Source organism: Seriola lalandi, unplaced genomic scaffold (assembly GCF_002814215.2).
Source record: "Seriola lalandi dorsalis isolate HSWRI2012SDOR001 ecotype SW California unplaced genomic scaffold, Sedor1 jcf7180002054952, whole genome shotgun sequence".
In the NCBI taxonomy this organism is placed as follows: Eukaryota; Metazoa; Chordata; class Actinopteri; order Carangiformes; family Carangidae; genus Seriola; species Seriola lalandi.
In genome coordinates this window covers 520665-541825 of record NW_019525503.1, presented here as the reverse complement: position 1 = coordinate 541825, position 21161 = coordinate 520665, and the positions used below count along the sequence as shown (strand labels likewise).

The 21161-nt window shown below is 45.1% G+C and overlaps 1 protein-coding gene across 1 annotated transcript in view; it reads right to left on the bottom strand.

Annotated features, from left to right (window-relative positions):
* The window catches only part of atrnl1a (attractin-like 1a), a 216481-nt gene that overhangs the window by 3289 nt on the left and 192031 nt on the right, over positions 1 to 21161 (bottom strand). Inside the window, exon 29 of the mRNA XM_023394687.2 lies at positions 7881 to 7995. Within this exon, the coding sequence (XP_023250455.1) occupies positions 7881 to 7995 (115 nt within the window). The remainder of the gene's footprint in view (positions 1 to 7880; positions 7996 to 21161) is intronic.

Below are 21161 nucleotides of genomic sequence, written 5' to 3'. Positions count from 1 at the left end.
CCTCCACCCCCCTCCTCCTGATAGACTAATGGGGTCATTAGCAGGAGACAAAATTCCCCAGGAACACATATCGGCACAGGTCTGATGTGGAAACTGGGACTGAAGCGGGAAAAACATCTGCGACGGGAGGAGCCCGCTCGCTAACCTGGTGTCAAACCTCACATCCAGGCCCTCCTCTTCTTCTACACATCAAAGTGTGGCTTCTGAGTTTGTGTTTGCCCTCAATGAAGGCACCGGGGACGGTAGCCTGCTTAGGAGCCAGTATAATAGTAAACAGAAGATACCTCGGCGGCGTCTGTTCCATGAAGCCAAGGAAAAAAATCAAAGTCAGTCAAACCGCAACACATTGATATTCAAATATTTATGCATCTGTGAGGCACTGATTTCAGGTTTTAGAAGACCAGCAAACATGACACACAACTACGACCGCTTTGATGTACGCATGTAAGATTCAGGTTTGATCCTGACTAACTAGGATGCCTTTCATTAATAGTACATGGCAGTGTTCGGTTGGACCTTTTCTCTGTGCTTGTTTGAAGAACACACAATGAGAAAATATCTCCAAATGACCTGAAATTCATATTTAAATATTCCTAAAAAAAATATTTGATTGAAGAGAACACAAGGGAAGAAGTTCTTCTCCAGAAAGTTGAGGAAGTGAAAAAGTCTACATGTGCATCGTTTAAAAAGACAGCTACAATACAGAGGGTCTTGACCTCGTCTTGCCTTTCATTTTGGAACAACCAAAAGGCAAGAAAGAGGAATAAAGGCAAAACAGCGGGGGGGAGCGGAAAGGACAATGACTTGATATGATCAAATCCTCATGTCCACATAATAAATACATGAGTTGTTTGGGTGTAAATGCCACTGAGTATTAGTCTAAAAGTCAAAGCCGGCAGATAAAGGAGTAGGAGGATGTGGTGGGGGTTGGGGTGTGACAGGAGAGTCCATCCCAGCAGGGTGGGTAGTTTCAAAGACAAAGAGGATCAAAGTATCGGAGATCCATTCCGGGTCAATGGAGCTGAGTTTCCGAGCTCTGCCCTCCGATTCCTGTCAAGCAGCTATCCAGCCAGACACCCAGAGGGAGACAGTGGGACACGGGGAGGAGGGCGTGAAGAGGTCGACACGGAGAGCGGAAGCAAAAGACAGAACCGCCAGAGCAATGCTCACAGGCCAGTAGTCACAGTCTGAGTCTACGTCTGGTCTGAGAGAGGAGAAACTCCAAACGACGGTTCAATGAGGACGACGTACACTTTATTAGTGCAGCTGCTTTTTCATTCAGCTATCCAATCAGCCAAACACGTGGCAGCAGTGAAATGTATAAAACCACACAGATACAGGTCAGGAGAGTAGCCGTTGTTATATCACTGACACTAATGTGGATCTAGCTCAATAAATATAATAAATAAAGTGTTTTACTGAAGTGTTATCTCACATTTTGAATGTTTTTAAACACAAATGACCCGAACCAATTTCCTGGCCAGGGATTATAACGCTGACTTTTTCCCTCCCTTCAGGGAAAGAGCCAAAGAGAGAATGATACAGCAAAAGCCTCAAAATGCTTCGTCAGTTAAAAGAAAGAAAGAAAAGAGAAAAGGGAAGTGGTGAAGAGTAAAGACCGAAAGAAACCTGAGGAAGTAAAAGATTCATATTCAGTGGTCTACACTCCACCAGAAACTACAAAAGAAACGGAGAGAGAGGGTTTTCTGGGAGGCAACTAACTGCAACATCCCTGCTTGAAGATCAGATGGAAGTCCATGTTGCATGACATCCTCTCTCTCTGCAACATGTTTCCTTCCTTCAGCCGCTTCAGAGGAAACCAGGAGCGGATTAATCACAGCGTGACCACTTGATGACCGATCACCTGAGCGTCGGTACAGTGTGTATATGCAAAGTTTAACAATTCCTCCAATCAGTTATCTCCTGTCTCTTTCTGTTTCTTCCTGACGCATCTTCAACTTTCTACCTACTCCGCTCACGTCTCGCTTATCAAATTCTTAGCCTTTTAATACCCCCTTTCTCTCTCTCTCTCTCTCGCTGCTCTATTTTTACCCACAAAGACTTTGAATCATCTTACAGTACCTGTGTTTCTTTTGCCTCTCTTTTCCCCTCCCTCTGTCAGATATTACTGGGTCTATCTCTGGTGCTGAATAGGCAGATTAGTGCAGGGAAAGACGGCTGTGAATACCGCTGCGCCTCTGTCTCTATTGACCCACTATCTAAGCCCGAGAGAGAGAGAGAGAGAGGGAAATATAGCCCACGGTCGCTCTCTCTTTCTCTCCAACCTCAACAACATTGCTGCACCATGCTGTGAATATGCGCAGCCGGGTAAATCCATTAATACCACTGATTTGAGTCCCATTTTATATGAAACAATAAAAGAAAAAGGAAACAACTGCAGCTGCAGGAGGCAGAGAATGAAGATGTAAAACTGACAGGAGCGAGATGAAGTGAAATAGAGTCTGTGGAGATGGAACCAAAAATAAAATCTCTTTCTCCCTATTTTTTTTTATTTTTAAACCTCCATCCCTCCCTCTCTCCATTTCACCCGTCCTGACTGTCAGTCTTCTCCCCTTGCTCCGTCCATCACGTCAGGCCACTGTGACTTTGAATCAGTCAAACAGTCACTCAGCGGTCAAACGGTTCCTCTCCTGTGCGAGTCGCTCTTGGAGACAGGCACCATGTGCGAGTCGTCCACTGCAATTTGGCTGACAAGAGCTGTCAGCCAGTCTAACGGCAGCGAGTCGCTGTAATTCTCAGGATTCCTGGTTGAATTATTGAATCCTTTTTTCGGTTTTTCATGCGAGTGTGTTTCCGTCTCGCCAGATTGAGTGAGTGAAGAAGAAGAAGAAGCCATACAAGAGCTTAGAGACCTCCTCTACTTCTGCAGCTTGTAATCTCATCACACAGACCGGCCTGCGGAGAGCGACAGAGAGCTCAGCTATTTCCAAATCTGTAATACATGAATCTGAGTGAAAGGTGCTGTCTTGCAGGATGGCGAGAGACGTGGTGAGAGCGTCACAACTGGCCCTTGAAAGTTTTACTTTCATGCCTGGCTAAAACAAAACAGCAGAAAAAGGGAAAGCACTGCGAGTGAATACTTCCCGTCAGCTGCACTGGTGTCTGTGTTCAGTGACACACGTCTTTAATATGTTTCCCTCCGTCAGTTCATCGGTGGGGAGTTCCTGGCCTTTTAAATAATCAGATGACACCGTCATGTCTCCCACTGTATTTGATTTCATCCATCCACCGTAAACCCACTTATCTGAGTCACAGTGATAGCAGGCCATTAATGGTAACCCAGATGTCCTCCCAGCCACTTCCTCCAGCTCCTGCTGAGGGACCCAAAGTCTTTCCAAGGCCAGATGGGATATAAAATCCAAGCAGTGGGTTCTGGGTCTGCCGCCAGACTAAACAGCTTCCACTTATACATCTCAGGCATTTTCATAACTTCTACCTCAAGGAGCAGGGGTTTTTATTCTGAGGCGAGGGTTGGAACTTCATCACTAGATACTAAGAAATAAGACAGTGAGTTCTTCTGTCGCTTTGCATCAACCTGCAATGGAAACAAGTCTTTCCTCTGGTGTCTTACATAGACAGTAATTGTGGGCCTTTTGATGCATGTATGTATGTGCGGTATTTTTACCGGCTAGCCATCTAATCGTTAAGAGAGATCTACAAATCCACTTCCTTGGTTTTGAGGAGGACAGACTGAGAGAGAAGAAGAAGAAAAAGAGTGAGAGGAATATGTGTTAGGATACTGGCAGCTGATAAAAACTGTTTTACAAGCTGCTGCTGAAGTCTTTTCCCCCCCCCCCTCCTCTTTTAAAACCAACGCTGGTGTTTCCTCTCCATCTCCTCACATGTGAAAGGGTCGGTTTATGGTAAAACCTCGTGGGAGCGGAGCGAAGGAGGACAAGAAGAAAACAAAGAGAGGACGATGCGAGGGAGGGCGAGCTAAAATAGGCTCGCTCATCGAGGATTCCTCTTGAAGTGTCTCCCACTGAGGGGGGGCGGAGCTAGCCTGCAGTGACTTCACGTTCATACATGCATAACATCAATGGAGGGCTGCTGTCTGACCCTACGCAGCGAGTCTCTCTGGGGAGCAGCAGGGTAGGAGGATGGAAGGAGCGAGAGACCTGGGGATGGATGATGGGTGGGCGATTTTTTTATCTTATTTTTTATTTTTTCGATTTGTCCAAGGCTTTTATGTTTCTCCTTGGTGTTTTTTGAAGTTAGATCGTGTGTTTACGTGCTTCATTTCTTGTGTTTGCATGTGTGAATACTGTGATCATGACAAACTCTCTGATCACTAAGCAAACACACACACACACACACACAAGCATCCACTTCAGGCTTCAAACACTGGTAACGAGAGTTATTTCATTGATTTGATGAGAACAACAACAGAGGAGCCTGGACGTCCCCCGGGGAGCAGCCTGACTAGAACTGATGAGCCTCTTATTGGCCCTAATTTCCTGAAAATGAGTCTGCTTCTGCTCTGATGAGCTAATGTCCAAAACATCAGGTAGAGTAAGGTGGTGAAAGAAAAAAATAAATAAAAAACCTCCAATGAAATAACAGCATGTTTAACTCTGATACACAAAACTGTGTTCAAACAATTTAAATGTCCTGAAACTGATTGGATCCGCAGTTTTATCACCTTAAATTGCACGGCTGGACTTCTGCCAATAATAAGCAGCATCAGGTGCTGAATGTTAAGGCGGAGGTAGTATTGTTGGTTCGGGTAAGGTCAGTTGCATGAAGTGGGTTTTGTTTTCCAAATATTTATCTCTCGTTTTTTCTTTTGTGCAAATTTTTTTTTTTTTGCATTTCCATTCGTGTCGTGTTCTGGAAGTAGAAGGGGCAACACCAGCGGAGGAGGGCAAGAAGACAGATCACTCATGCTCCAGGTTTTGTCTTTGTTCATGTCGTTGGCATTTAACTCACTTAGCACCATCACTACACAGTAGAACAGAGCAGGAATACAACAGGTCGTAGACACATCATTAATTGTCCAAACCTCTAATTTGCAGGTGAAAGATTCATTATAATAAAGGATTGGGTAAAAAAATCTTTTTTTGTTTCATTGCTGGTAATAAATAATAGGAATGATCCAAAACTATGACAATAAGACCAAAGATGAATAAAGAAACCCTCCGTTCTTTGCACGATCTCCACTTCCTGTGACCTTCTCACAGTCTGCCGAGAGTCAACATTTAACAACAGTAAAACAACTGCATCAGCTCAACATCAGACTTGTTGTTTTTGTGATTTAGCTTAACAGAAAGTAGAGGTTTGCTTTACCTGAGCCTTATTTCCACACAATGGGCCTGGACTGTTTACTGGACCTCCATTTGTTCCTAATGCACTTGTCACCATTAACCTCTAAACTGAAGTTATTATCATAATTTCCTCTGGTGGTAGCAAAGCTTTCACTTTCGATCTTTTACGCACTTATTCTCACACACCCTGACACTTTTTGTTTGCCTGTTCCCTCCACCTCTATTAGACCACACTGGCTGTTGCCACGTTTTAAAGGCCTCAACATAAAGCCGCCCTACGAGCTCCAGAGTAAGTGCTTCATTTTCCGTCTGCTCTGCTCGTTTCCTCTGTCAGGTACTCACTGCGGTAAAGGCTTTGCTTCCTGCCTGGAGGAACGGAGGCTTCTCACACCTGCTCCAGTTACATACGGTCCACTTTATCAGGACCAAAACTACCAACAGACAAACTGACAGCAGTCTCCCGAAGAGCTGCAGGGGAAAAGGAAAACGCAAAAAGAGAGAGAGAGAGAGTTCTGGGAGACGTATTCGTGCGAGCAGGGAGAGTAGAGGTCGACCGAGGTGCAAGATGAGCTGGAGGGAGAGAGGATCGGCCTTGTGCTGACGCTGCGTAACACTCAGGGCCTGTGTCAGGTCTGTGAGGAAGTTGCTGCCGTCTTTTCAGCCGCGTGGTGGTCGACCGGAGCGACCGGGGGGGATATCGCGTGTCGTCCGTCTGTAGCAGCAACATGAGCTCGGACTGTGGAACGTCAGGATGTCTCATTGAGGGGAACAACTGATCCGACAGTAAGTGATGGAGCGAAACCAGGCGGGTCTGACCACATCAGCCGTATGTCAAGAGTTTTTCCTGAACAAAACATTATGTTGCTGTGAAAAAAAACAGGTTTTATCGGCTACACACACTGTATCGTAAAAGCTGCTGATCTGCAAATTTTTCCGTCACGTTTCTGCTTTCCACATTTATTTTACACGGTTTAGAGTCTTGCAGGATTTCCTACAAAACTGCCTCCCAGGAGCCAAAAGGTTCCTGCACTGTTCACTTCCAGCTCTGCACAGCTCAAACTGTGGGTGCTCTGGTAGAGAACACACAGTACTTTCCTACATAACGATGAATGAATACAGGATTAAAAACTTCTCTGTGCGTGTGTCCCACGTCTGGTTTACATGAAGACATCAAGTCACCAAATGCATCCTACATGTATTTAAAGAACAAGTACTAAGAATAATTTCCCAACAACATACTGCATACTACAAACCACAGACATGTCCAGACGTCAGACGTGCACTTTAGTGACCGTATGACTCAGTGAATTAGATGACGTCCTGATTACTCGTATGGAGGACTGAAATGAACAAAAACAAACATTTCCTTTCCGCTAAGTGCAGATGTTGGACACAGACCTGCAGAAACAACATCCACAGACACTATGGAGATAAGACGTGAGGGGAGTCAACGTGTATCCTTAAACAGCACTCCTGCAGCAGACGTCTAATGACGACAGCCAGGAGACATCGAGGCACTTTTGATGGTGCCATCACATTTTATTGTGTTTACGAGGCTTTTGTTCAAACGGCCACATCCTGTTTTTTCATGATGGCCGACGGGAAGCTGCCGCAAGACGTGCACGAGAAGCGCAGATTGCTACATCTGGAGTCTTTTTCCGACAATCGTCACGCTGCTGAAAACTTCATAAAAAGCAACACAACTGGTGTGGACTGTGTTTTTTTATGAGTGTGAGATTTCATGGCTCAGACAGCTGACGGTTTACAACAACAGTGACAATCAAACGAATATGGAGGAATCAACAGTAGGAGAGTTGATATTTGTTACGCTTAAGACATAAAATAGTCACGTTAGCTGTGTCCGACAGTTGGACATAAACACTGTCTACTGATGGCGGCGGCTACTGCAGCTGGTCACGACCTGCTCGTTCAAAATCATCAGCACGAAATAGAACCGACGCGGCGCTTTCCCTCCCCTTCATAAAACCGTCCTGCCGAACATGGCGAGCACACGAGGAAACTGTCAACCGACCAACGTCACCGCTCAAAGTCACTCATGGACTTCACCGGCCTAAAGCCAGACTGCACGCGTCTCGCCTCAGGTGCGAGACGCTTGCTCACCACGTCCGGCCTCGGTTTATGGCGTGGTTATTGCCAAGAGAGGCATTTTGAAATTGTGGAAATCGGACTCACCCCCCGCAATTTGAGAACTGATGGGAGTCCTGGACCTGGAAGCTGTTGTTATTACCATACTTTCAAATTTATTCATTCACTTACTGTCCTTTTTCTAAGTACTGAACCTGTCCACTTTATTTGAGTGTTTTGTCAGCGTGTTTTTAATTCTGTAAAACCACCATAAATGAATGTAAAAAAAAAAAACAGACCAACATCAAATTAAAAGCCAGTAGCTCCCGAAGAGCCGACATCACACTGCAGAAGTAGAAAGTTTGAAACTACACAACAAAATGTGAAGCAGCAGCTTCAAATACCTAAATACTAAAAAAGAAGTTGGAATAACACATTCTATAAGCTGTTTACGTGTGTGTGTGTGTGTGTGTGTGTGTGTGTGTGTGTGAGAGAGAGAGAGAGTTGTACCAGACTGTCCAGGTGGAGGTATACCAGATGGGACTCTGGGCAGGTACAGCAGCACCGTCAGAACACCTGCTCTGCTCCCCCAGCATGGCTCCATGGCGATGGGCTTCGGCGCAGCCTGTGAACACGACACATAAACAAACACGAACGTGATGAACGTGCTGGAAAGAAAACTGATAAAAGATACAAAGATTTTACAATAAGAAGAATATAAGGGAAGAAGAAGAAGAAGAAGAAGAAGAGAAGAGGATATATATGGCGTTGTGTGTGTGTGTAAGTATCTTTTATATGTGTGTGTACGTGGAGCGCCACCTCCCCCAGGATCAAAGCTCCCAGCTGGGGGAGGCAGACTGACTGGCAGCCTGTGGAGTTCCACCTGCGGCGCAGCTGATGTAAACAGGTAGGAGATCATCGTGTGTGTCTCTGCAGGTGAGTGCAGACACACACGCACACACACACACACACACACACACACACACACACACACACACACACACACACACGTGTTCAGAGACAGACATCTCCTCATGTGCAGAGCATAAATTCATTCACTCAATATCCCATGATGACAAACAAAAACAACATTTTTTGTTTTGAAAATTTATTAAAAAGGAAAAACTTGACATCACACTGACATTAGTATTCAGACCCTCCCCTCAGTATTTTGGTGCCTCGCCACCTTTGGCAGCAACTACAGCCTCTTGTCTTCTCGGGTCTGATGCAACAATCTTTGCACACCTGGATTTGGGGATTTTCTGTCATTCTCCTCTGCAGATCCTCTCAGGCTCTGTCGGGTTGGATGGGGGCCGGCGGTGGACAGACATTTTCAGGTCTCTGCAGAGATGTTTGGTTTGGGTTCAGGTCAGGGCTCTGGCTCGGGACACTCCCGTGCTGTCTCGGCTGCTTGCTTAAGCCGGGTTTATACTCCTGCCTCAGGATTGACGCAGCGCCCACGCAAGCGTCTCACGCGGCTGTGAGCATTTTCTACCTGCCTCCGCGAACCTTCAAGTGCTGCAAGAAATTCTTATTTGTAACCTCGCACGGATCTGTGCTCCAGCTCCTTCCTCCTCACGGCAGAAAGGTGCGTGCCTTTCCAAATCACATCCAATCACCTGCCTTTACTCCAATCAAGGTGCAGAAACATGGGAGGAACCTGTGCTGATTTTCTAAAAGAGTGAAGATTGAAACAATTTTAGCACAAAACGTGAAAAAAGTGAAGGGGTCTGAATACTTTATGAATGCCCTTTATGTTGGTATTCAACCATCCATCACATCAGCATCCCATAAAGCCTCAAATGAAGTCAGGACTGTGTTTAAACATACAGACTACTAATGGAGACACAATAAAAAACTCAATAAGCATCCTTATATGTGCCGCACCACTGGGACACGTTGTGTATAATGTGTCTTGCTGTATGAATAGTATCATGTAATGGGTGGGATAGTGTTTCCTTACACAACAAGGAGAAGAGTCATTGAGTTATTGATCAGGTTTGACCCTTATGCCATACCATACCGCAGAGGTCACAAGAGACACACACTGTTTACTTCACTGTTCTCCCCTTTGCTTCACTGTTTCTTTCTTTATTTCCTCTGATCTTCTTCCTCTCGGCTCCGAGTGATGAACAAATCTGTCAGTTGGCGTGACAACTGTGAGCCTCAGATGACACTTGTACTTTGGGAATTGGTTGTTGGCGAGAACGAATCAGAACAACGGAGACACAAATAGTAGCGACAGGGGCTACTAACCATTTTTGTAAATCATCTCAATACTTCTTCCACCGTTACACATCTGATCTTTTAAAGCATGAATCTTATCAATTCTACCTCCTAGAAGTCGTGTTTATGGTCATCTAAACGCTGCCTAGATTATGCTGCAGGAAGGAGGTCAAGGTGGAAGGTGGACCGGCGTCCCGTGTGTTACACACTAAATCACATGGGTTAAAGTTTGGGAAGGATCACGGTTTCATTTTGAGATTTCTTTTGTTTCCTGTGGTTTTATTTATTTCTAAATCATTTTTATGTACGTGTGTGTGTGTGTGCGTGTTTGTGTCCTCTGTGTTTGTTTGCATTCACCTTATTAATAAAGATAATGTGTCCTTCACAAGAGAACAATTATTTATGTCACATTTGCTCTGATGAAGGCTCTATGCAGATCTGCTCGTTAGTTCATTGTTGTAAATAAAAGAACTACAAAATGATCACGACATGGTGTGACTTTTAAATTTCTAGATTTCCATCTGCTTCCTTTTTTCCTCATTTTTTTTTTTGGGGGGGGAAAAAACAAGCACACTGAAGAATATTAAACACGTCTGAACTCTGAATGCACCGTCAGGAAAATGACAGGAAATGATGAATTCACCACTAACTAGGAACACACACAAATAAACACAAACACACTCAACTGACTCCGTAACTAGAACGTCTTATTAGCGAGCACAACGGAAAACAAGGCACTGATGTTTTTAGTGACGGAGAACAAATAAGAATAAATGAGAATCAAACAACATGGATAACAGGTGTTTGTTGGCACAGAAATTATAAGTATGTTTCCACACACACACACACACACACACACACACACACACACACACACACACATTTTAACTGTGATGTGCACAAATATTAATGCTAACTTACTCATTTATTTACTTCATGGTGGCTTATATTTTAAACTGGCAGCATGGTTTCCAAAGCTACAGCAACTTAGTGTGTGTGTGTGTGTGTGTGTGTGTATGTGTGTGTGTGTACGCTTACAGCCCACTAGCTCCTTTGATCTAAGATGAAAAAAAAAATGAGTACACACACTCACAACCGTGTTTACATTACATCATATTTACGATGTACCGTCTCTTTAAACACAGTGCTGGTTAGTCGTTTAAAAGGTCATTAAAATTCATACTCCAGTAAACAATAAAGACACATGTCAAGTTAAGATTCAGCACATGTCGTGTACATGTTTCCGCTGCTACTTGTGGCCGCACAAGCTTCATAACAAGCCTAAAACCTCAAATAACCTTTGACCTCCAAAATCTAATCGATTCATCCTTGAGTCCTCGTGAATGTTTGTGGCCAATGTGAAGAAGCTCAGTCGAGGCGTCACTGAGATATCGTGTCCACGAGAACGGGACGTACATGCGGACGGATGGACAACCCGAAAACAATATGGCCTCCAGTAATAAAAAGTAAAAGTGAAAACGATGAAAAGATGAACACCTGAGGTACAAAACAAACTAAACTGACACATGTGCATCCTCGTCCCACACTGTCAAAGACTTTATGTCCTCAAACCTGCATTGCTTCCGTAATCTTGTTGCCTCTATCTCATAAAACAAATCCTACTTGGTGAGATGACAATACTAGTCATTAGTTCGAGCCTTGGGTTTACACCACGATACACACACACACACACACACACACGCACACATATGCACACACACACACACACACACACACACACACACACACACACACACACACCGGGTGGTTGAGAAGCTGATGTATGTGTGTGAGTAGCTGCATCATCAGGCCGGCTCCCCACACACACCTCACACCGGACTGATTTCACTGGAAAAGTCTGTGTGTGTGTGTGTGTGTGTGTGTACCTGAATCGTTGTGTATTGTGTCTTATGTGAGTAAGTATGTGTGTGTGTGTGAGACTAAATGATGAAGCAGAGCCGGGGTAATGTGACAACACTAAGAGCCGTCTCTGGCTCCTTTCCCAAACTAATCACAGTAAGTGTGTGTATGTGTGTGTGTGTGTGTGTGACAGAGGGAGAGAGAGAGAGAGAGAGATTGTACAGAAGTGACAAACAGAGGAAGAGCTAAAGAAAAAAGTAGAAAGGGGGTGAGTAAGAGAGAGAGGGGGTGGGGGGATGCATGGTTAGCATGGAGTCAGGTGGGTGGAGCCCAGGTAGCCATTTAAGTCAACAGTAAAATCCTGCTGAGCTGTCTGTCCAGTATAAAAGCTTTCTCAGCTGACAGCGACTAAGTAGAGGAGAAGAGAACAGAGGTTCTGACCTGACGGAGAGAGAGAGAGAGAGAGAGAGAGAGAGAGAGAGAGAGAGAGAGAGAGAGAGATCACAGTCTCTCGCTCATTTTATTTTTATTTTAAATATCAAGTGCCACTTAAGCCCAGACAACAGTTTTCGCTGACTGTGTGCAATGTAGAAATTGGCTCCTTGGCAATGCTGAGCAATTTCAGTGCTTCGTTCTATAGAGGATTATTGGATGTAATCCAGAAAGGTTGTTGTTTCACCGTGCAGTTTTTTTTTTTTATAGTGGTTTGGTGCCACATCAGTAAAACCTTTTTTATGGCCCGTACGTAGCCTGAGTTACATACAGGCCGTGTACGGGAAAGAGCGTCGACTGATCTACTGAAGATCGGTTCATATCAGCCGGTGGAACGACATTTATGTTTCATTTCAGAAGCAACAAACTTTAGTCCGTATACACACTCGGGTATGGGGGCTGGGGGCTCGATGATTGTTATATAGAAGAAGAAGAAGAGCTCCAGAGATGCTGTGTGGAGATGAGAGAAACATCCAGAAGGACAGACATGTCCAGAAAGTCTCTACACTATCTAATTCTAACAGGGATTATATCAGGAGTTTCCTTCAGTCTTTAAAGATGTTCCTCTAAGAGACACGTGACACAGTGAATGGTTCATTTCCTGACGTGTTGTCTCTGACTAATCACACCTCCTCCTGACAACAGAGGCGAGTCAGACACGCTGATGACCAACAGCTGACGTCACTGGAGAGCGGCAGCAGCAGCAGCAGCATTGTGCGCTCATCTTTGCTGCTTCCTGTTCGCGTCAAACATGCGTCTGATGACGAGCTCCTGTCATGCAGCTGAGAAACTTCCAGACAAGGTCGCTCTTCGAGGCAACTTCTTCCGAGTCCATTTCTCCTTTCGCTCATCAGAAATAAACAGAAAAAAATGTCCAAAACGTCCCGGAGAAGAGAGGTCATTCACCAAAGTGTCAGTCTCTCCTCGCTCCTGCTTTCATCTCCTCTCCTCACAGTTTCCTTCCTCCTCCCTCTCCCCCTCCTCTCCAGTTTTTTCCTCTTGTACTCGCTTCAAACAAACAATTGTTGCAACACTCGTCCCATTTTTGTCCCCGGGATGAACAAAGTGGTCAATTGAGCAGTGTTTTATAGGTGGGGGGTAGTGCTGCAGCAGAATGATAGATGAATTGTCTGAGGCCAGAGGAAATTGAGCCAAAAGTTTATCTTCCTCTGGATAGCTGCTATTTTTTCTTGTTTTTTTTTTTACCCTCTGAAGCTGTGTTTCTCTAACAGCCTTCACTGCGTCTCTGCTCACGGCTGTAAATTGCTAAATTTCTAATTCAATCATCCAAATAAGCAAGTGAGTAACTGGGTGGACAGAGCAAGAAAGCATGAAAACACAATCTACTCTGAGAGACAGAGAAGTGGGGGAGGGAGCAGACAAGTTTCTTATATATAAAGATATTACAATAAACTTCTTTAGGGATGTGTTCATTTCAGCTTATTTAACTTTTTAAATCAAGTTTAATGGGGGAAAAAAAAAGTCTTTAGTTTGTGATTTTAATTTAGTGAAAACAGCTCGACACTCACTGGTCACGTAATGAAAGGATATCTACAAATTCTCACTCAGTATTTAAGTGGCTCAGCGTTTCCAAATCGCTTGCGTGTAACATTTCCCTCATGTTAGTGAGCAGGTAATCAGAGGTTCACTCTGGACGCAGCCTGGCGAAGCGTTCAGCCGAAGCGCCTCCAACTATCACCACCTTTCAACAGCACTCCTGTTTGTTCTCTCCTGGGCGGCTGGGCCTCGGTGACGGCTCTCTGAGTTTGGAGAACGAGGTTAAGTCGCCTCATGAAATTCAACCACAGGAAACAGTGAGCTCATACGGCACTTCTGTCCTTGAACATTTGTTTTTTCTTTGTTTGAAATAATGGTTTTTTATGCTTCTTTCATCCTCTTCTAGGTCGGTATTCTTTCAGTCTTGTGAAATTATGATGGTTCACTCAGCTGTTCAGCTATCATTAAGAGCCATCTCAAATCCATCACAGAGTGACGACTGCTCCGTCTTTCAAAAGGCTTAATACTTAAAAGCCGACTTTTCGCATCATGTGAGTCTGTGTGAGTCTATTCCAGTGTATACTGGAATAGACATAACATAACCTTATTTTTCTTGTTTGCTGCAAAATGTATGAAGGAAAGAGGAATGAAGGGGAAAGAGGAAGGAGGAAATAAAGAGTTGAGGGCTGAGAAAAAGACGAGACAGGTGTGGGGTCTGACGGGGACGTGATTTTAGATCTTGTTTTTAGAGTTTAGTGGTCGGTGAGGTCGTACCCAGAGGGCTTCAGTTAAACCCATGAGGTCTTAATCTGCTGAGCAACTGAGGAAGATGCTTAACTCAACCCTGCGCCCCTGCTGCAGGGTTCAAAGAGGATGTCGCCTCTGCAGAATGGAAAGCTACAGAAAAAGCGTGTTATATATATATATAGTGGTCTCTGGCTGCTCCGTCTGTAAAGTGGCAGATCTGTTTTCAAAGTGCTCGAGCGCGATGCCACGTGCCTGACGGGGGAAAAGATGTCAGTGAAGACGACTTTATTTAAAAGAGCTCGAAATCAAGTTTCTCTCAGAGGAACTGACGATCAAACGGCGTGCACGGCGACTCCATCGGTCGTGTCGAACATTAGCTGAAACAAAAGATTTCTCCAGGTTGCTGAGACTGAGCACGGTAACGACTGCAACACCAATTATCAATATGCAATTTAACAATGCGGCTGAAAGGTCAGGAGATAAATACACACGGAAATATATATAATGACAGTGTGAAGACGTGTCTGTGAAATCCGCCTCCTCAGCTGCACTTTCTTTCTTCGCTGTCAGGCCTCTCCGTCCTCCCCATTACTTCCATCACTCAGTCTATCTCTTCCTCCTAATGGCCCCCTCCCCCCCACACCCCCCCCTCCGTCTATCCGTCTCATTTTCTCCACCTCTTTTTTTTGTCTGTCGCAAAACGCTCTCTCATTTCTCTCGAGCCGACATCATCAACACAAACACTAGATAACTTCTCGGAGCTGTGGGCGGGATCGATGTCGAGCCAGCGAGGTTAAACTGGGTTAAACTGGGGTTTTTTTTTTAGATGACTAGGTAACACATCGCTGTTGTTTCATCCTGTCAATGACGACAGTATATCTCAGTGTCTCAGTGTCATTGAAATGCTGATGAAACAACAGCTATATTAAAGGTCCCACCCAGTGTAAAGGTCTGTGTTCATGTGTAGTGTGATTATAGATCAGCTCTAGCTTCTATATTAATACTGTGAAAGTATCAAAGCCTCAGTCCACAGAGAAATGCACACAGCCTGTATTCAGAAACTGAGCCTTAAAACCAGCCGTCAGGACTTCTGGAACTTTGTGATGTCACAACAAAGCAGTCACCAAGCCCCGCCCACCTGGACCCACCATCCACCATCCTTTGCAGGATTTGGTGTCTCTGAGTGTTTTTACCTGAAATCTGCTATATTTTTATTGGATCACTCAGAAAACAGTCAGCCAATCAGAAGAGAGGCTCAGAGCCTCCTCTCTTCTGATTGGCTCACTGACCTGTTGTTACTAGAGCTGCAGAGAGAAGCCTGAGAGAGGAGATGTTAAACTACACTGAGATGGTTTTTGGTTCTTAAAACTACAAATATATTTTTTTATGGATCAACACTAAAAATAAAACACAGAAGAAGACAGAGCTTTAAACGTAAATGTCAAAAGAACATTTCAACCAATTTTAGTCAATTTTTACCGCAGACATCTTTTCACCAAGTCGACTGGGAACAACACACACACACACACACACACACACACACACACACACACACACACACACACAAAGGCAGTGAGACATTAAGATGAAGTCAAATAAAGCTTCACCAAAGTGCTTTTCAACAGCCAGAGAGAACTTGGATATCAGGTGAATCTCTTGAAGTGATGCTTGTCTTATCTTTGCTCATATCAATAACAAAGCCTGGGGCAGCATCTCAGTATGCAGCAGGATCTTTGTTACGCTGATTGCCTGGGTGTTACACTCTTAATTCGTCTGTGTTCGGAGCGAAGAAGCGATGTGTAAAACTGATACCGAGGACTTTGTACAATTTTATCAAATCTGAATCTGCCGTTGAATGAGAATCTTTTTGAATCCCTTGTTCAATCTGCTTCAACTTTCTACTTTTGCACGTAATAAAGTTCCTTTGACTTCAAGATAAATTGAGATATTATCGCTTTTTATAAGCTGAGAAGGCAGAAACTCTCTTCTCTTCTATTTAGGCGACAGTTTTAAGGTTTACACGACCAAATTATCTGTACAGGATAAGAAGCGACTCATTGATTTTTTTTAACAATCACGTTGAAGAAATGATTTTCCAGAGGAGAAACACCTGAAGGTTATTTCAGGTAACCAGTGATCGCTCTCTCTCTCTCTCTCTCTCGTGCTCATGGTCACTGGTGGCATTTTAAAGTGGTTTTAAACTGACACAACACACAGAAACCCTTGTCCAACACATCTCAGACCGACACACACACACACACACACACACACACACACACACGCACACACGCTGCATCGCTCTCTGACCCCTGAGGTGTGGAGAGTGCCCCCCTGTCGTGCCCTCCTTAGCCGATTAGACTGGCCATGCATGTCCACCCCCGCGGGGCAGAAAATTGTCGTGTCCAATCCTCTCTCCACCCCCCCCCCCAAAAAAAACCAACCCCTTTTTCCATTTCCTCCCTTCCCTCTGTCTGTCTGTATCTGTCGCCGTGCTCCACAGGGAGTCTGCTGGATTGAGAGGAAATGTTGCTGATCAGGGAGCGAGACAGATAGTGTGTGTGTGTGTGTGTGTGTGTGTGTGTGTGTGTGTGAACAGCACATTTGTCGTGCTTATCCATGTGATATTCCACATTAGACGGGAACATGGTTTAGCGTTTCTGGATTTTTTTTTATTAACATCCCATAATGACACAGCAAAAACACTGTTGCTAATTTATCAAAAAGGAAAAAACTCTGCGATTAAAGCCTCGAGTCTCCCGGGGGATATAATGCAAACACCTGGACCTTCGCACATCTGGATTTGGGGATTTTTTTTTTGCCGTTCTTCTCGGCAGATCCTCTCAGACGTTTTCAGGCGTCTCCAGCAGAGACGTCGGAGCTCCGGCCGGGCCACTCGGCCACCTTCGGCCCAGTGTCCTGAGTCCTGAGCGCTCGGGATCAGGTCTTCATTAACCTGAGCGGAGCCTTGTGCCTTTCCAAATCATGTCCAATCAGCTGACGTTACCACAGGTGGACTCCAACCAACCAAACAGCACCTGTGTCACAGCATGAAGTGTCTGAATACTTATGTCAATGTCTAGAATTCTGTTTATTATCATTATCATCACAACATGATCATTGTTTTGTTTGAACAATAAGAAAACGTGACAGGAAATGAAAATTTACTGAATTAGCTCTTTGTGTGGCGATGCTACGTGCTTCACTCTCACACACAGTGGCGTCCAAAAGTCTGAGACCACTTCTGACTCCGGACCACTACAACACTGGTCCGTGTGTCGGTGAGTCTTAAAAAAAGAAAAAACCGAGCGGGTTCAGACGGACTCACTATCAGCTCCGACCACGCTGTGCGTTCTGCTCTTCTGAAACCTCTGCTGCTCATTAACTAGTGGAGCGTCACGCTGCTGCCGGTGCTGAGGTCCTCGCCCTCTGTCTGCGTCTGTTTGGGTTCTGATTCTAATTATCCTCGGGTTGAATGTGGACCGGCTCCAGCTCTCTTTTTATTTCTAAAGTAAATATTAAGTTTAAGTTGCCTGACACGTGATGAGCTGTGCGTCACTCTCAGTCAGCCTGTTTTCATTATTCAAAGCTCTTACACCTCAGCAGTGAGGAACATAGTCAGAGTGAAGAGCGGGAGAAGAGTTTCAACATACTTTTTGCTTTCCAGATGCTGACAGCTGCTCCTTTATTTACAAACAAGCCTCAGTTCAGAAATACTGAAAGGGACGGCAGCAGCTTCGGATCACGGCTCGCGTCTGTGAGCAGCTTCACGTAGCGGCCTGTCAAAAGCATAAACCATATTTTATATTGAGACAATTTGACAGTTAAACTCACACAAACTGAGAACTGCTGTGCAGCAACTCCTGACCTCTGACCTTTGGAGCGAACGAACTACAGAGAGCGAGCGCGTGTGTTGCATTTGAGACGGAGCCGTTTTTTTCCCGCGACGGGTTAAAAACAAGAGCGATTTGTGCCATTTACATTGGGATTGTGCTCATGGGACGAGGAGGAGAGGGAGAGCGGGGCCGACATGTTTGAGGTATTTCTAAGAAAAGAGAAAATCCCTGGGAGCTTTGAGAGCGAGAGGAGATTTTCCAGCACAAAGTGGTATCTTTATCCCTATAATCAGAGAGATCCAACAGGAGATAGGACGTGCCTCGTCCCCTCTCTTCTCCTCCTCCTCCTCCTTCTTCTCTAATCTCCATAAAACGCTGTGCCTCCTGTCTCATAAACAGTTTGTTGTCGTCTACAAGTGGTAAACAAGTACACAAAAAGGCTGTGCAGAGCGGACACTTTGTTGTCTCTGCGACAGCCTCCAGCATTATCCTGACAACTCTGCTTTTACATTCAAAATGTACGAAGACGCTGACACACAGAGTGGTTTATGTAAGGGGAGGAGGAGAAGAGAAGAAGAGGCGGAGAGGACAAAAGGAGAAAAAAAAAGGACAGAGAGGAGATGAGAGAAAAGTGAGAAGGAAAGGAGGCAAAGAGACGAGAGGAGAGAAAGGGAAGACGAGTGGAATGAGGGAGAGGGGAGGACGCAAACAAGGACATGAGAGGACAGGGGAGGGAATGAGGAGATGAGATGAAGCAGAGTGAGGACAGGAGGAGAGAAATTAAGGAGACAATTCAAGGAAGCTACAGAGAGGAAAGGAACGGAGACAAAAAAATGGGTAGAGAAGGAGACAAGGAAAGGATGGGAGTGAAGTAGAGGAAACAAGGAGATGAAAGACAACAGGAAGAAGAGGGGTAAAGAATGGAGGAGAAGAGCAGGAGGACACAGTGGATGGGATGAAATGATGAAAAATGTGCAGAGCAAAGCTGCAGCGATAAGAGGGGAACAACACAGGGGTGGGGGGGTGGAGGGCAGGAGAAGGAGAGATGATGATGAGACAGAGGCGAGGGAGGGAGGGAGGGAGAGGATGACAGGGCTGGAATCAGGAATCAAGAAATGAGGAATGATATTCCTTTTAACACACACACACACACACACACACACACACACACACACACACACACACACACACACACACACACACACCCAGGCTTTAAGCTGCAGCTCTGGGAGTCGGTGGCTCGGAGCTGGAGCTGCTCTCTCTGCGTTGGTGGGAACCAAGTCGGCCGCTTGTCAGACGAGCGGCTTACTGGTGTTTGAAGGCTCCCGGAGAGCGGCAGAGATCCAGTGTCATGTTGAATCAGCCTTTTTTCCCCCCCCGCTCCCTGGAGCCCCCGATGCGCCATTACAGCGAATTATTTACAATTTTCATCTATTAGCAGCGTTAATGTGTCTATAGATTCTGCTGCCTCGCACACTCACGCGCACCATCTGCCTTCCTGCCAACTCTGGTTTTTAATATCTCTCTTCTTCTTCCTCTCATTCCTCCTGTACATCGTGTCTGTCTCGTGTCTCTCGCCTTTATCGCCTCCCGTCATCGTCTCGTACGTTTACGGCTCGTTCGCTACAGCGTCGCAAAGCGGGAGGAGCCGCTGCTCGGGAAATATTGTTTTCCTGGGGTTCGACAATAAACCAAATTAATCAAATTACCCACACTGCAAATCTCTTACTGGCTTTAATTTACTCTCATTGCACTTGTGAAAAAAATAAATCACATGTAATTAAACTGGAGAAAGCAACAACAATCAATCAGCATAAAGTCCATTCCAGAAGTCAAAGAATATTTAACTGGTCATAATGTCATTAATCCAGCACAAAGATAAAAAGCTTAGTCATGTAATCCTGTGTTTTTATTTCTTGTGTTTATTTCCTAGAAAGACGAACCTGACATGACGTACGGTCAATTTAAGATCATATTGACATGTGATGTGTTTTTAAACTTGACGAACAGCCGGTCTGACCTGCGTTGAGACTCGTCACTGTCCCTCCAGTTAAAGAATCATTTCAGCTTTAACAGATGGATTTTTTTTTTTTTTTGGAACAGTCACGTTGTTTGTTTTGGGTACGAAATGACGAATCTCTTCTTCTTCTTCTGCTGTCTGGAAGCCAGGACGTATTACTCTAACCCTGGATGAGCTCCAGCCACCAGTCACCTCAGGCGTCTAATGTATGTGTTTTCACCCAGATGCCCAGGCTACAACGTCTGAAGTCAATGACAGATTAAACAGTATATCCAAATATAATCTCAGGTCTGTGCTGGTGGAACTTATCGACACATTATTCCTGCACTGAAAGCAGAAACGCCACCACAGTAAACTGGTTTCTCCTCACAACCTTTCCCCCCGTCGCCGGCTGCCGACCTCGCCCTCTCTTATCCTGACTTCACTGCATCTCGTGGATCTGTCGCGTTAAACTCTGATTCCTCACACGTCTTAAGAGCTGGGATCAGAAGACGTGTCCATCGGGCGCATGTAGTTAAATGTAATTAAAAAGGAAGCGTATTAGAGGATTAACAGTGTCTGTGCAGACAATGACAGGGACTTTTACTCCTGGATCCCTTTATGCCCAAAATAATTCCTCCCACTCGGCTCCTCATCCTGCACTCCTCTCTCTGTTTGTTGTCCTGTTTTTACCCTTCCTGCCTCTCTCTCTCTCTCTCTCCTTCATTTCTCTCCACTTGTTTATTTCTTGTCTGCGTCGTTTCCTCTTCCAGTCCTCAGTGTGGGACGGCGGGTCACATCCTCGTCTCCACACACCTGCATATTAAGCAAATTGTACGAATGTGTGTGTGTGTGTGAGTCTGCAGTTGCGTTGAATTTCCATTTTAATCAGCACGTCTGTGAGCGAACAATCCTATTACTGCAAGGGAGGACAGAAGGGCCACTTCACAACCTCTGCCTGTCTCCGTCTCTCCCCCCTCTCCCTCCCTCCATCCCTCCATCCCTCTCTCTCTCTCTCTGTCTGTGACGACAAATTAATCATCTTTCTAATGCCTCATGAAAGACAAACTTTTTTTTTTTTTGGCCTCTTCTTAATTCAGGAGGTGGAGTATATCTGTCATTCACCCCCCCCCCCCC